At 45.7% G+C, this 16,934-nt stretch overlaps 1 protein-coding gene across 1 annotated transcript in view; it reads right to left on the bottom strand.

Annotated features, from left to right (window-relative positions):
• Positions 1–9,746, bottom strand: part of SPMIP4 (sperm microtubule inner protein 4) — a 43,062-nt gene extending 33,316 nt beyond the window's left edge. Inside the window, exons 1-2 of the mRNA XM_075558274.1 lie at positions 9,451–9,746; positions 8,858–9,016 (exon numbers count right to left, since the gene is read on the bottom strand). Coding sequence (XP_075414389.1) covers positions 8,858–8,991 — 134 coding nt within the window. The 5' untranslated portion in view covers positions 8,992–9,016; positions 9,451–9,746. The remainder of the gene's footprint in view (positions 1–8,857; positions 9,017–9,450) is intronic.
• Between the last annotated feature and the right edge of the window lie 7,188 nt (positions 9,747–16,934).

The raw sequence follows: 16,934 nt of genomic DNA, 5'->3' as shown, positions 1-16,934 counted from the left end.
GGTGGGAATATGGACTATTCACAGTAATATACCACCTAGAACAGTAAAATTGTCATTCTGAGAATTCTAGTTTGAAAATCTGGGGTGAGGTCAATAGTCTATTTTTGATAAATACCTAGCTGTTTCTGAGGGGGATGGCATATTTTATAGGAATGTTCCAGAAAATCTTCCCCATTATCCCAAGGAACACCTCAAAACTGTAGTCTGAATTCTCTCTCAACAAACATTACACAAATCCCTCTTTCAGCCATAGCTTGCTCCAGAGTAGCAATTGTAAATTCTTCTTAAATTATTTTAAAAACTCAACTGTTTGAACATACTGGAGAAAAATGAAATATAGGCAAAACCTAGAGGAGACAGGACCCTTGAGAAAGAAGGAAAGCACAGTGGGGGGAACAAACCACAACCACAGACTGGGCTCACTGTCATCGAGCTGATCACGACTCACAGCGACCGTACTTGACAGGGAGGAGCCACCCCTGTGGGTTCCTGAGACTGTACCTCATTGTGGGAGTAGGAAGCCCAATCTTTCTTCCACAGAGGGACTGGCGGTTTTGAACTGGGAGCAGCTCAATTCAGAATCACGACTCTGCCTATCTTACCTGGGTTTTCCCAGAAGGTGAGTCCTAGCTGATTTGGAGAGCTCCGGCTGAAGACAGCTGACTTTCTGGGCTGCTTTCAGGCTGCCAGAGTGGCTGGAAACTAAGGTGGGACTCCAGACAACATGGGAGACCCGGAGAAAGGAGGTTCAACACATGCAATAAAAGTCCCATAAAGTTCTTGGCTGACAGCTGTGTGCATTAATGGAAAATACTACAAGAAACTCAATGAAAAGCAGTATCTTGAAGGCCAAGTAATTATCTGACGGCAGATTTCAACAGCTGCCTCTTAGGGAGATAAAACCTCGAGATAGAATCCTGCCCAGTTAGCAAGGCGTGGGATACAACTAGCGCCTAGGAAAGCCACAACCTAGGCCTTAGAGACCCGAGCTAGGACTAAGCGCTGTCACCAAGTCTAAGAGGGAAGGCTGACTCGTCTTCACGAAAGCACCAAACTAGTAATGGACTGGCTTCCTAAAGTAGAAGTCAACATTCTCCAGAGAGAGACAAACCGAGAGTCGCTGTAGGGAATCACTCACAAAAACTACCAGACATACGCAGACAAAGGTGACCAATAATCAAAGAGTTAATAGTGGACCCAAAAACAGTCCAGATGTTGAACTGACAGACTTTAATAAATATTATATCTATGTTAAATTAGTTACAGGAAGGAACAGATATACTGAATGGGGAAATATCAAGAAAGATATGATAATCTCAAACGTTCAGATGGAAATCCCAGAACTGGAAAAGCACAGCATCTACAAAAATAAAATAAATGATCAAGATTTAACAGAAGATTTGACCCTGTCAAAGAAAGAATCAGTAAATTTGAAGGTGGGTCAATAGGACTTATTCACACTCAGAGAGTAAGATTAAAAACAACAAACAGAGAGCCTTAAATTCCTTTGTGACAATATTGAGCAGTCTAACATCCATGATTCAAAGTTCCAGAAGGAGAGGAGAGGGTTAATGGAGACTAGGGACTATATGAAGAAAAAGCAGCCCCACACTGTCCAAACTTTATGAAAAACAAAAACTAAGATCCCAGAAACTCAAACTGTTGAAAACCACAGATAAAGGAAAATCACAAAAGCTGCCACCCCAACTCAAACCCACTTCCACTGAGCCGATTCTGCGCACAGCACCCCTATCAGGCTGCCCCAGATGCTTCCCAAGCTGCAAAGCTCTATGGAAGCAAATGGCTACATCTTTCTCCTTCCTGCAGACACTGACTGGTGGTTAGCACACAAGTGCTTTAACTGCTGCATCACCAGGGCTCCTTAGAAAAGCTGTCAGAGAGGGAGGAAATTGTATTATATGCAATCTAGTCCCATTGGTTTTTCTTTTGTGGTATTTTTAAAAATCACTTTATGGGGGTTTGTACAACTCTTATCACAATCCATGCACACATCCATTCTATCAAGCATATTTATACATTTTTTTGCCATCCTCATTCTCAAAACATTTGCTTTCTGCTTAAGCCCTTGGTATCAGCTCCTTAATTTTTCCCTTCCCTCCCACTCCCTCCTCCCTCATGAACCCTTGATAATTTATAAATTATTATTATTTTGTCATGTCTTACACTGTCCGACGTCTCCCTTCACCTACTTTTCTGTTGTCCATCCCCCAGGGAGGATAGCCTCCCAAGAAGTGGCTAGTGGGCTTGAACCATTGACCTTATGGCTGGCAGTCCAATGCTTACCTAATAGCATCAATTGTCAGCCAGGCAAATGTGCCACCAGGGCTCCTTACAAAGGTTGAGAAGCAAAAACCGCAACTGCCCTTAGTCACACATAACATGATTGTGCATGTAGGAAATGGTCAGCTACAATAAAATGGCTAGAAATAATAAGTCAATTTAGTAAGACCACAGCACATACATCTAGACTTAAAAAGATACTTGTGCATATTGGCAGCAAATAACTAGAAAGCAAACACTTTAAAGGACTACGTACAATAACATTAAAAAATATAAAAAGACTTAGCATTGTGTTAGTTACATAATCTGTTGTCAATTTGAGATTTAAGATTGAATGGGCGGCCCCTAATAAAATCATTTTTTTAAAAAAAGATTGAATGGGTGGAATTTAGTCTGTCAATCAGGTCACAGCGTGACGACATCCTTTGGAGGTGCTAAGGAGATAAATAGCTCACTGGAGGTGGGACACGGCTCATTCCCTGAGAGACATTTCTGCGGATAGGATACACGGAGTTGTGCTAGAGCCCTGGCTCTGAAGGAGCCACGTGGACCCACGACAGCTCTGAGATGCCTCTACCGCCACTGGGTCCACAAGACTTTCCACCCACTGGCCTGTGATCTGCCTGCAAATTTGGCCATCATTGCATGCCTATGTGAGTCTAAAGAGGAATTTATGGAATTGTATCAACACATAGGGTAATATCAGACATATGGACTTGATCTGGAATTTATGGAGTATCATCGACATATGGGGTAATATTGAACTTATGGATTTGACCTGGACTGGGCTGGGATGTTTTCTCAATATATAATTGCTCTGTATATAAAACTCTCTGATAGACATATGAGTCTCCCTGGATTTGTTTCTCTAGTCTCCCTGGACTAACACAGGCATAAATTTGACAGCTGTGTATGTTATCTACACTGGAAACTGCTGTAGGAAATTAAAAGATCTATAGCAATGAAACATACCATGTCCATAAAGTATTATTCAGATACTTTTAAAATTGACATAATGCATATGAGTAGATTCAATGCAATGCTAATTAAAATATCAACTTTTTTTTTCATTTTTAGGAATTGACAAGTTAATTCTGAACTTTATAGGGAAATACTATGCATTAAGCTAAAACAGCCAAAACAAGCTTTAAAAAACCCAAAACATTTGGAAGATTTTTTTACTAATAGTTCAAGATCTACTATGAAGCTATAACAATCAACCAAAAATAAAAGCCCCAAACTCACTGCCATCGAGTTGGTTCCAACCTAAAGCCACCCTTATAGAACACAGTCGAATTTCCCTGTGGCTTTCTGAGACTGTGGCTCTACAGAATAGAAAGCCTCATCTTTCTCCTTTCCGTGGTTTCGAACAGCCAACCTCATGGTTAGCTGGCCAATGTGTAACTACTGTGCTACCAGGGCTCCATTAATAGTAATCCAGGGAGTGTAGTATGGGTGTAAGGACTGAACAGATCACAGGGATAGAACAGAACCCCCTGCCCCCATCCTCCCATTCCCAAATGGACACATCTACATGGTAGTTGATTTTTGACAAAGATACCAATGCCACTTAATGTGAGAAGGAAGTCCTTTCAACAAGTAGTGTGGGAAAAATTAGATATCCACATGGAACAAACAAACAAAAAAACCTTAACCCCTATAGCAAGTAAGGATAATAAGCCTAAATGGCAACGTTATAACTCCAGAGCTTCCAGAATAGAGACTTCTACGTATCTCCACAGCTTTGGAAGGGGCAACGATTTCTTACAGGGCACAAAATGCATGAACGGCAAAAGAGCTAACTCGATAAACCTGTACTTCCTTCAAGAGCCAACATCATTGTGAAAATAAAAGGCAAGCTGCAGACCAGAAGGAACTGTCACAGTGGGTCTGAGTGCATTCTACCAAGATGGCCACGACGGTACTTTCATCGGAACACTGACGGTTGGAGCATGGAACTATCAGGTAAGTCTGACCACCCTGACACTGCCACGCAGAGAGAACACAGTAGGCACCCTGGTTAACAGACCAGCTGCACGCCCAGCTGCCGAGCAGCATCAATTGTCAGCAGGTAAATGAACCACCTTGGACAAGTGGTTAAGCCACGCCTGCAGTGGGAGCAGCCTCACTTGAGTGCAGGCGCAGCAAGAGCAGCCTGACCACACACAGAAGGTGCTGGCTCAAGCCGACACATACGCCTCAGAGAATGACTCACGGAAAAAGAAATCATCAGAGTCAGCAAGGGTATGCGTCAACCGGAGTTGTCATCTACCAGTGGGGGGCGGGGTGTGTGTGTGAAACAGTATGCTCAATTTAGAAAAACTTTGGGAATCAGGTGTCCATTACAGAATTGTGTTTGAAAAACCCTACTCGTGGAATTTGTGTTCAAAAAGAGACTGACATACCATGATCGTGCTCTTTTGAATTTCATCATTATTGACTTCAGAGGTGAAAATTTTGAGATGTTAAAATATTAGATTAGTGATTGAGCCAGCAGACTTAAACCAAGACCCCAAACTTAATCTTGATAAATGTAAATAAGAAAATCAAGGGGAGATTAAGGGTTGGGGGACACCGGTCTATGGTTCTTTAAGAAAAAGATTTCCAGAGTAAAGTTGAAAACAGATTTAACACCCTGAATTCAGAGTAACATAGCTGACTAACACTAACATTGAATGCCGACTGGGATTAGATAGTTAATGCAGTTCACAAAAAGGAGCAGTTTCAGGTCTAGGAACCCTGGTGGCATTGTGGTTCTGCACTGGGCTGCTAACCTGAAGGTCAGCAGTTTGAGAACACCAGCTGCCCTGAGGGATAGACGGGTTTTCTACTCCTCAAGAGTTAGTCTTGGAAACTGACAGGGACTGTTCCACTCTGACCTATTGGGTCGCTGTGAGTTGGCATCTACTGAATGGCAGTGAGTTTGGTTTATTGGTGCTCATCTCTAGGAGCCCAGGTGGCATAGTGGGCTACGTGTGGGGTGCTGTGTGAAAACAACTGGAACATACCAGCTGCTCTCCAGGAGAGAGGCTATCTGCTCCTGAAAAGACTTAAAGTCTTGGAAACTCTATGGAGCTGCTAGGAATTGGAACTGACTTGATAACAGTGTTTATTTGGGGCCCCATCACATGTCCATCACTTGAGCCAGCCCAGCTCGGATCTTGCAGAGAAAGGCTAGAGCCAACTCTAAAGGTGTGTGTGTGTGTGTGTGTGTGTGTGTATGTGGGGGTGGGGGGTGTGTGTCTCTTTGTACATAGTCAGATACTCGGGAGTACGCTCGGAAAAGGTCCATGGAAGCTCCGTCTGGGAGCTCAGCTCCTGCCTTTGGCCAAATACAAACCCTCACTCTCTGTGCTGCTTTTGAGACAGGACAGCAGACGACCTGCAAATTACACCAGGAGTCCAGGGAAGGCCTGTCTCAAATGAGCACCCTTGGATCTGGGCCCAGCCATTCTGAGGACTCAGGTCACAGTCGAGGAACATGGGCTGGCTGAATATAACATGGCCTTCAAATAAAAGGGAAGCACACAAACACCAGTGAGAGCCCATGTTGAAATGTTCGCCAAGTGGCTGTGATTTTTGGATAAAGGGAGTGGAGAGGGTTTCCTCCCTATGCTTTCATTTCAGGGCTTGTTTGTTCTCTTTTGGGATGTCTATGGTCATTTTTAAGGTACGTGTGTTATTTCTGTAATTAGTGCATCCTCCTCTCCCTTTCCCCCCCTAACATGAAGCACATGTTCGTAAACTAGACCCTGAAAGTCTGATCAAGAAGGCAATAGCCAGTTGCATAAGCAAATGTGGTGACAAAAGCTGATGGTGCCCAGCTATCAAAAGAGATAGTGTTTGGGGTCTTAAGGACTTGAAGGTAAGTAAGTGGCCATCTAGCCCAGAAGCAACAAAGCCCACATGGAAGAAGCACACCAGCCTGTGCGATCACGAGGTGTCAGAGGGACCAGGTATCCGGCATCAAAGAACAAAAAATCAATATCATTGTGTGCTCACCTCCCTGATATGATCACTGAAGACAAATGGGTGCATAAGCAAATGTGGCAAAGAAAGCTGATGGTGCCCAGCTATCAAAAGATATAGTGTCTGGGGTCTTAAAGACTTGAAGGTAGACAAGCAGCCACCTAGCTCAGAAGCAACAAAGCCCACATGGAAGAAGCACACCAGACTGTGTGATCACAAGGTGTCAAAGGGGTCTGGTATCTGGCATCATCAGAACAAAACATATCATTGTGAATGAGGTGGGAGTGCGGAATGGGGACCCAAAGCCCATCTGTAGGCAACTTGACATCCCCTTTCAGAAGGGTTGCAGTGAGCAGATGAGCCAGTTAGGGTGCAGTGTAGCAACGATGAAACATACAACTTTCCTCTAGTTCCTAAATGCTTCCTCTCTCCCCCACTATCATGATCCCAATTCTACCTTACAAATCTGGCTAGACCAGAGGATGTACACTGGTACAGGTAGGAAATGGAAACACAGGGAATCCAGGACGGATGATCCTCCAGGACCAGTGGTGTAAGTGGTGATACCGGGAGGGTGGAGGGAAGGTGGGGTAGAGAGGGGAAACCGATTATAAGGATCTACATATAGATCCCTGGGCGACGGACAGCAGAGAGGTGGGTGAAGGGAGACGTCGGACAGTGTAAGATATGATGAAATAGTAATTTATAAATTATCAAGGGTTCATGAGGGAGGGTGAGCGGGGAGGCAGGGGGAAAAATGAGGAACTGATGCTAGGTACTTATGTTGAGAGCGAATGTTTTGAGAATGATGAGGGTAACGAATGCACAAATTTGCTTTATACAATTGATGTATGTATGGATTATGATGAGTTGTATGAGCCCCCAATAAAATGATTTAAAACAAACAAGCAAACAAACAAAAAACCCCAACAAGGCAAGAGCCTATATGCAAGAAGAGACAAGTGTGTGAGATGCTGAATCTGGCAAAGTGAATCTGCAAACCCTTGGAGCGGCTATTAAAGAATAATGCGAAGGGGATTATTCTTCAAGTACATGGTTTTCAGAGGGCAGAATTGGGACTCCGAGACTCAAAATTTCAAGCAGGGAACATGTCCTTATGAAAAAGAAAATTATCTGACAATCAGGAGCATTCCAAATATATCCCATTTGGGAAGCATTTACACTGAAGGTAGGTGGCTTTCTGTCTGATTCTTTAAACAGATAATGAATTAAAAAAACATTTTATTAGGGGCTTATACAACTCTTATCACAATCCATACATACATCAATTGTGTAAAGCACATCCGTACATTCATTGCCCTCATCATAGATAATGAATTCTTAAGTGAGAAGTGTGACCAAGTGAAATGTCATACAAACAAACCAAACACCCTAACTCTATTTTCTCATTATGCAGGGTTTTTTGAGATGACCCTGATGATTACAGTCAGTATAGAAAGGCTGGTACTAAGATTTTTGGTGAAGCGCTCGTCTATATCTGTTACTTAAATATTCATATAAAAGAGGACAATAATAGCACTTCCCTCATAGGGTTGTTGTGAGGGTTAAAATATAATTATGAGATACCAAGAGGTTGGTACAGTGCTGACATATAGTAATTACATGTTAGATGCAATTATAATTATAACCTGCAATTAGTGCATTAAAAGGAGTTTGGTAGAGCAAAAATTTAGAAAGCAGCTATCGGCAACAGATACATCCGATACATTGGCTAAATCTGTGGGCACAAGTCCTTTTTTACAGTGTTGAAAAGCACGGACTTTGAGGATTATGGTGCACCTGGCCCCAGCCATGGTATTTTCACTCGGCTCATGTGCATGTGACACTTGGACATTGAATAAGGAAGACTGAAGAACAACCAACGCATCTGAATTGTGGTGCTGGAGAAGAGTACTGAAAATAACGAACGCATCTGTCTTGGAAGAAGTACAGCCAGAGGGCTCCTTAGAGGTCCCGTTGGTGGGAGTTTGTCTCATGTACTGTGGACATGTTGTCAGGAGAAGCCAGTTGCTGCAGAGGGGCACTGTGCTTGGTCAGGTAGAAGGTCAGGAAAGAGAGGAAGGCTCCGGATAAGATGGACGGACACAGCAGCTGCAACAATGAGCTCACATAGAAGAGCAATTGTGAGGCGGTGCCGGACCCGGGAGTCTTTTATTCGTTGTAGATGGGGTTCCTGTGAGCTGGAGGCGACTCCACAGTACATAACAACGAGCACACCAGCAGCTGCTTCCGGCGTGATGGTTTTTGAGCAGATGGGGTTAGGAGCTGATAGGGAACCGCCATACTTTCTTCCATGAACACCACCGACTGCCACCAAGTCTCCTTTGCTTAAAACACACTCATTTCCAAATGGAGGAGCCGACCACTCTATAAAGTTCTAGAATTTGATATGGGCCCTTCTAAAAGTACACACACCGTTCAGCTGTGGACACTGCAAGGTTTCTTCTTTCTCACAGCGGCTAATGAGAAGGGCCCGTCTAAGGATACATGGTTTCTCTCCCAACCCTCCCATACGCGGAACTGCTAAAATCCCTGGTCTCGTTTGCTGCTCTCGTTTCGTTTTTACCTGTCGTCGGAGGCAGTTGGGCGGGCAAGTGTTTGCAGTGGCGTGTGTATTTCATTGGAGCAATAGGTGTCTGACAGCAGGCCCCCCCTTTCAAGCGCCCTGCAGTAACAGGGCCTGCCGTGGATGACTTCCATGCTTCGGGATGACCAAGGCGCCGATCTGGAAAAGAAGACCAGGCACGATTGGTTCGCCAGTCAATCGATTGGGTCACTCCCACACAGTGCCCCCCACTAACCAACTTCTAAGGATATGAAGGCCAATGGAAGCAGTTGCGCGAGCTGGGAGATCTTTTAAAATTGACTCCTCGCTCCGCTCCCCACCAGTAGACCCCTACAAGTCTGCTGCTTCTCAGCCCGGCAATTGTTGCCTCACATTTACACTAAACTAGTCAAGAAAACCCAGCGGATCGGCCCCCACCCAACAAGCAAGGAGCTTGGGCATTCACGAGGATCCAGAGAGACGCTTCTAAAAGGCTTTGGGGTTCCCAGCTTCTGCTGGGGCGGCGGGGAAGTCCAGGGGGCGCCCCGAGGAGGGGGACCGAGCCTCCCCGGCCAGCGTCGCCCTGCCCGGGGTGTCGCAACCACTCGATGCACCTTGGACATCAGTCTAGAAGAGGCCTGCGACCTTGCCTCCCTTATCCTTCCCCGGAGATGACAGGCCTCCGCGGGGCGTGGAATCCGGCCGGCCAGGGTCCGCACCCGCGGCCCCGCGAGCTTGCGGGCAGGTGCGGGGGAGGGACTGAGAGGGAGCCAGGGCGGGCCGGGGTGGGGCTCAGGCCGCCTGTGACGGCGCCCGTGACCGTGGCACAATGCATGCCTGCGCGGGGGCGGGGGCCGAGGTGGGGCGGGGGCCCTCCGAGCCCTCCGAAGGAAAAGCCCCCAGCTCCTGGACAGCCAGACAGCGGAGTCGGGGCCGGAAGTGGGCGGAGACAGTGCAAAGCCGGCCCGGAAGCCCATCGCGCCGCCCCCAGGTGCTCGCCGCGCTCGCGTACGCCCTCTGGCGGCCCCGGCCGCCACCTTCAGCTCCAGCCGCGAGGAGGGCGGCGGGCCCTCTGCACCGGCCTGCGGGCCGGCTGGAGGCAGGCTTGAGGTGCGGATGCTCCACGCCTTTACCTTTGACACCCGTGTACATCTTCTTTTCCTTTAGAAGTCCATCCTAACCGCCCCACCCGCTGCCCTTTGCTCTTCCTGGATGCTCAGGATCTCCCATGAAACTCCCTATCAGCCCATCCCATTTCATGTCCCCAGGCTTTCAGGATTAACATAATCCACCTTTCCCTGCTTTCGACTTTGCTCGTTTCCTCTTGGGTTGGTTCTTCCTGGGAAGTCCTAACTGAGTGTAAGAGGTGCCTGCGTCTGTGGCTATGTGTCAGCCTGCCCCTGGAAGGTGGGGAGCCCGCGGTGTGTGGATAGCTTCTCAGCCCTATTGGGTTTCAAATGTTATTTTAGGTCCCATCAATGTAAAGGGCAGGGGAACACATGCATTTTTCTTTAAAAAATTTTTTTTCAAATAAAACTAACAGGCAAGAGAAAAGATTTTCAAGTCTTTGCGAAACAAGTGTGCTATTTAGAACCACACTCTGGGATATCAGAATTGGTTTTATTTGTAGGCTGGGCACTCCTTGTCCTTAGCTTGTGTTGCCTCACCAACAGGTGATGTGTGTGTGTGTGTGTGTCCCCTGCAAGCACAAAGTTACCTCCAACCCCAAACCAAACGCGATGCCCACCCGTAGTGGCCCTCAAGAACAGGGTAGAACGGTCCCTGTGAGTTTCTGAGACTGGTTAAGAGAATAGAAAGCCCCATCTTTCTCCTGTGACTGGAGGTTTCAAAGTGCTGGCCTTGCAGTAAGTGGCCCAACGAGTAACCAGAGACCACCCACCCCTCCAATAAGCTTCCTCCATGAGGGCACTCAGCTTTCTTGCTTTGTGACAGGGAAACCCACACTCCGTCTCCTGCTGGGCTGCCACCTCATCTCGGCCATAACTTCCCTGTCTCCAGGGTAGAGGAGGTTTAATGCAGGCATCTTGGGCTCAAAGGCTGTACTCCTCTAATGCCTCTGGGATGGCTCATTTAAAACCCGACTGACCAATCCCCACATTAAGGTTCTATATACCTTATTTGAATGGCCCTGCCCTCAGGAGTATGTTCTTAGCAACCTATGCAATCCCTCTGGAGGGCCACAGGTACCTCATATTTGCATCTTTCTACCCAGTCATTTCATGGAAGTTACAAAGTAATTCACTGTAGTGGAGGTACACTGGGGGAAAGCACAATTGCTGTAGGAGCCGTTATGACAAGAGAAAAAGAACACAGAAGGATGGCCTTGAAGGTTAACTTCTAAACTGGGAAGAGGACAGCTCAGGAAATCAACATTAAAGCAGAATTCAGGCCCTTTGTGGCCAGTGAGGGAAAAGATACTGGGTGGAAAACATTCACAGAAAAGAAGTTTGAAATGGTTGCTTTGGAAAGGAGTGTGCTTTTTAAGAGTAAGTACGTACCATTTGAGTAGCGTTGCTGACCTCACACTGTCATAGTTATGTCATTTGTGTAATGGCTTTGTTAGGGAGGCGAGGGTGGCATAAATACAGAGTGGCCACCTGGCACTCCTTAATGCACTGAACCAAGAGCCAAAGAAGGGTTTTGCTGTCCTGATCGGAATATCACTGCCATTGAGTCAATGTCCACCCATAGCGACCCCTTGGGACAGGGTAGAACTGCCCCCTGGTGATTACAGTACTGTAACTGATTACAGGAGTAGAGAGCCTGGTCTTTCTCCCTCTGAGCCACTGGTGGTTTTGAACTGCTGACCTTGCTGATTGTAGCTCAGCGGGTAACCACTAAGCCACTACAGCTGTCCTGACTGGAACATGTGCTCTCGATTACTGAAGGGAATTGGACTGCTGGCTGGGAGGATTCTGTGGATTCTAATGGGTTCCTATGGCTACTTCTATATTAATGATAAGAATTAATGAAAGGTGCTTTTCCTTTTGTTATTGGCTTATTTCACTCAGTATCATATCCTCCAGGTTTAGTCATGCAATGGGGTGTTTCGCAGATGCTTGGATATTCTTTAATATTGCATAGTATGCCATTGTATGCTTGTACCCCAGTGTATTTATCCATTCTTCCATTGGCAGGCATTTAGGTTGTTTCCATCCTTTTGCTAATGTGAATAATGCTGCAATGACCGCGACTCCAACTCTTTGAGTTCTCGGCCACACCCCCGTCAGCATTTGTTGCTTTTTGTTCTCTTGAAGTGGAAATCCTTCAGTGGTGTAAATAGTTCATGCACTCAGCTACAGGCCAAAAGGATGGAGGTTCAACTCTACCCAAAAGTGCTTTGGAAGAAAGGTCTGGAGATTTATGTCCCCAAACTATGCCGTTGAAAACTCCCTGGAGTACAGTTCTACTCTGATATATATGGGGTTGCCATCAGTCAGAATTGAGTGGCCCTAACTGATTTTATAGCACTGATGGTGTTAGTGAATTATAGTGTTGGGGTGCTAGCCACAAGGTCAGCAGTTTGAAACCACAAACTGTGTCTTGGGTGAAAGACTGGGCTTTTACTCCTATAAAGATTTACAGTCTTGGACATCCCTAGGGGTAGTTCTACCCTATCCAATAGGGTTGCTATGAGTTAGAATCAACTCTATGGCAGTGAGTTTGGTTTTATAATTGCTAGATGTTTCTGTGTTAGTCAGGGTTGACTAGAGAATTTCGTAGACAATCATAAGTGTATAAGAAAGAGCTTTATATATAAGAGCAATTGAATATTGAGAAAACATCCCAGCCCAGTCCAGATAAAGTCCGTAAGTCTGATATTACCCCATATGTCTGATATCAATTTATATAGTTCTCTTCAGACTCATGCAACACGTGCAATGATGCTGAATGCAGGAAGATCACACGCCATTGGGTGGAAAATCTTGTGGATCCAGTGGCAGTGGAAGCATCTCAGTGCCGGTGTGGGTCTCCACGTGGTTCTTCCAGGGCTCTAGCATAGCTCCATGTGTCTTGTCGACAGGAATGTCTCACAGGGAATGAGTGATTGTCCCGCCTCCAGCGAGGTATTTATCTCCTCCAAGTGAGGTCATCAAGTTGCGACCTAATTGACAGGCTAAACTCCACCTCTTCATTCTTAAATTCCAAGTTGACAACAGATTATATAGCTGCCACAATTTCAAGTCTGCTAACTCCCAGCAACAGAAACCATTCTCTTCTGTGGCTAAAACTGATTTTAGAAGTGTGTTGATCCTTTAAGCTCCAAAGAAGTGACACGCCTACACTGTCCTTATCCTTCCGCCTACGTTTCTTTATCCCTGTGCTACGTTATTACTTGGGTGTGAACTTTGCCCATAGGCCCGAGAAGGGAGAGAGCTGAAGAACCAAGACTTCAGGGATGACTTATGATAGTGTCTTAGGTAAGGCTGCGCATCCCCAGATAAGGTAAAAGCAGAAGCAGGCTGGATCGGCAAGTAAGACTCATGCATCAGGAGTCCCCGCCTTAGTGATGTGCTACCCTGTGCTCTAGCCCCTCGCTCTTTCTCAGGCTGCGGCCATTGCCCTCGGCCTGCTCTGGCGGATGGCGTGGCCAAGACAGACTGAGGTAGGAGGTGGAAGGGTCAGTAGTTCAAATATCACCCTGCCAGGCTTAAATCCAGAAGACTTACTTTCCACAGTACCTTTTCATGAATGAGAGCAACAAGGGAAGAGCTTGTGGTTTCTCTTTGTTGTTGTCTTTTTTAAAAACATTTTATTAGGGGCTCATACAACTCTTATCACAATCCATACATATACATACATCAATTGTATAAAGCACATCTATACATTCTTTGCCCTAATCATTTTCTTATTGTCTTTTTCTTAATATTCTTTCCTTTAAAAAAATCATTTTATTGGGGGCTCTTACAGCTCTTATCACAATCCATACATCCATCTATTGTGTCAAGCACATTTGTACATATGTTGCCATCATCATTTTCAAAACGTTTTTTTCCTACCTAAGTCCTTGGTATCAGCTCATTTCCCCCTCCTCTCCCTTCCTCATGAACCCTTGATAATTTATATATATAGTGTTCATGACCGCTGTCCCCCTTCACCCACTGTTCTGTCTGACCCCCTGGGAGGGGGTTCTATGTCAATCATTGTGAGCTTACGCTTTCTAATCAAAGAAACACTTTCTTTACTAAAAGGTGAATGGGTTAATTGGGAGGGGGAGCAAAAGTGAATTAGGTCAAAAAGGTAAATCAGTAGGAAATGAAAACATCTAGGCCACAACCAGACCGACCTTGGCTTTTTAAAAGTTAAGATTCAACTGTAAATATCTGAGTAGTTGATAGTGTCCCGACTTTAGTGACTACACCGGTTTTGTCAGTTACGAGGTGGCCGCCAACGAACGACAAGGACAGCAGTCAGAAACCACCAGCTGCTCCATGGGAGGAAGACGAGGCTCCCTACGTCTCTGAAGAGTGACAGTTCTGCCCTGTCCCACAGGGTTGCCACCAGTTGGCATCGACCGTGAATACTGAAAGGTGAAAAATAACAATCTTGCAGATTCTCTACAGCCTGGGGTGGTTTGGTTTCAGGAGCCACCTTTCCTGGAAGATGACTGATCCCCGATGCGAATGGGGTTGTTCAGCGGTCAGAGGTAAAGAGCTCAACACCCAGCAGAAAGGGCGGTGGCTTGATCTCACAGCGTGCTTCTCAACAAGCACCACGGCAGCCAGGCCCGGAGAGCCTCTCCCCTGACCTCCCTGAAAGCCCTCAGGAGCATTCTGTACCACTCTGCACACACGGGTCGCCAGGCGGGGTGATGGGCTCTGCCACCGATAACAGCAGCCGGGTCCTCCCAAGTGTCTCCAAGGACCAAAAACCTTTATTTTGCCACCTATAAAATCTAAGTGAAAGGAGGAACTGATTACAGGGATCTACATATAACCTCCTCCCTGGGGGACGGACAGCAGAAAAGTGGGTGAAGGGAGATGTCGGACAGTGTAAGACATGACAAAATAATAATTTATAAATTATCAAGGGTTCATGAGGGAGGGGGGAGAGGGGAGGGAGGGGGAAAATGAATTGGCGATGCCAGAGGCTTAGGTGGAGAGCAAATGTTTTGAGAATGATGAGGACAAAGACTGTACAAATGTGCTTTACACAATTGATGTATGTATGGATTGTGATAAGAGTTGTATGAGCCTCTAATAAAAAGATTTTTTTTTAAATTCTAAGTGATTATGTGTTAATTGCAAAACGTGTCAACTGAGCCACGTTAAGTGAACAGCAGATTGCCTACACTATGAACCAGAAGAGCTGAAAGATGTTTGTTGTGCGTTTTCGTTCTGGGGGGTGGTAGCGTTAGTTTGTTCTGAAGACTTGAGAAGTTTGTATAAAGGCGGATCCGGCTTCGCCCTCTAGTGGCTAAGAATAATTTTTGCAACATCGGCTACATTTCCGGGCCTGACTTTTGGTGTGTGAATGGCATCGGAAAAACACGAGAACGATTTCCTTTTCCTTTTTCACTTACCATGGAAAAGCTATATGCTATTTTAAAAGCCGCTTGAAAATTATGTCGGTGCATTGTTCTAGCTAATTAGCATAGTTGTATGTTTGACAAAAGAAAGACAATACTTCTGTGCTTTATTAACCACAGTATGCAAATGCCTAGAAGCCTGGCAGGCAGTGAAATAAACTTTTGAGATCATTTTTGCCTCAGGATTAAAATATTTGCCACCGCCACCTAGAAAGAATTCATGCAGAGAGTAAGGTAGGTATCGGTTAATTCCACTCCCGTTTCTCATGGTGATTTCTGGGTCTGGCTCCGTCTCTGCCTCCTTCCTGAGTTTAGGATGAGTGTACTGGCCGTGGTGCTTCTCCTCCGCGGGGCGTATTATGTGAAGGTTAGCACATGGCAGGCCAACGGCCCCGTGGATTTTAGGAGCAACTATTGCGATTAGTTCTCTTTGAGCATCTATTTGACTCACTGTGATGATGACGTCTAAGGAGCTAAGCCAAGTGCATGGAAATGCAATAGAAAACGACTAGGAAAAACAGAAGCAGCAGAGTAAAATCGGCTGTCAGAGCAGAGGGCTGGAACACGAGCTCAAAGAGACGTGCTATCAAAGAGGATCAGAACCGCCGTTGACGAGGCGTCACTCGGAAACCATGCGAGGGAAACGCCTCTTCTCATTGCCGCTGTGAAATACATGTCTCCTCACACTGGGCAGCCACCGGAAACTTCTGTTGTCCGAAATTTCCAACATTGCCTGCCTGCCTTTTGCTTCCTGCCTCCCACCCATCAAATCTGCACATTAAACAAAACACCCCAAACCCTAGACACGCCAGGGAGGGTTTTTGAGGCTGTAAATATTTATAGGAGCCGATAGCCTCAACTTTCTCCCACAGAGCGGCTGGTAGGTTTGAACTGCCAATCCTGTTGGTAGCAGTCCAATGTGTACCAACAGTATTATCAGGCCTTCTGAAGTCCGTGTATCATATTGTAAAACATTTACCATTTATTCCTGTGCTCCAGTGTACTCATTTTAAACAAGACAAAAGAAAACCCTTGAGTCTTAATACAACAAACATCAACATGTTTGAAGGTCAGAGAGTTTGAGTTTTTATTGGTAAACAACTCTGGTAGTGTAAGTGGGTATTGCCACAAGGTTGGCAGTTCCAATCTACCAGTTGTGCTGTGGGAGAAAGGAGGCTTTCTAGTCCTGTAGAGTTAAAATCTCAGAAGCCCACAGTGTGGCTCTGAGGTGGAACCGAATCGATGATAGTGAGTGAGGTTATCATTAAGCTGTGGAGGAAATAGGAGATTAGGACAGTCTAGTGGTGTGGTTCACAATTGGGGAGATTTGCCCCCATCCTCCAAGGACATTTGGCTGTGGTTGGAGCCTTGTCCTATAGCGTCGCTCTGAGTCCATGGCAGTGAGTGAGTTACTTTTAAACATCACATACAAAAACATTCTTCAATCAAAATAAAATTCTTTAAAAGAAATTCAACAAAGTTTTTTTATTGTGAATTGAATGAAGGTTAACAGAACACATGAGCAGCTTTCCATTCAATAATTCATAC

This window comes from Tenrec ecaudatus, chromosome 9 (assembly GCF_050624435.1).
Source record: "Tenrec ecaudatus isolate mTenEca1 chromosome 9, mTenEca1.hap1, whole genome shotgun sequence".
Lineage (NCBI taxonomy): Eukaryota > Metazoa > Chordata > Mammalia > Afrosoricida > Tenrecidae > Tenrec > Tenrec ecaudatus.
This window is presented reverse-complemented; position numbering and strand designations above follow the sequence as displayed.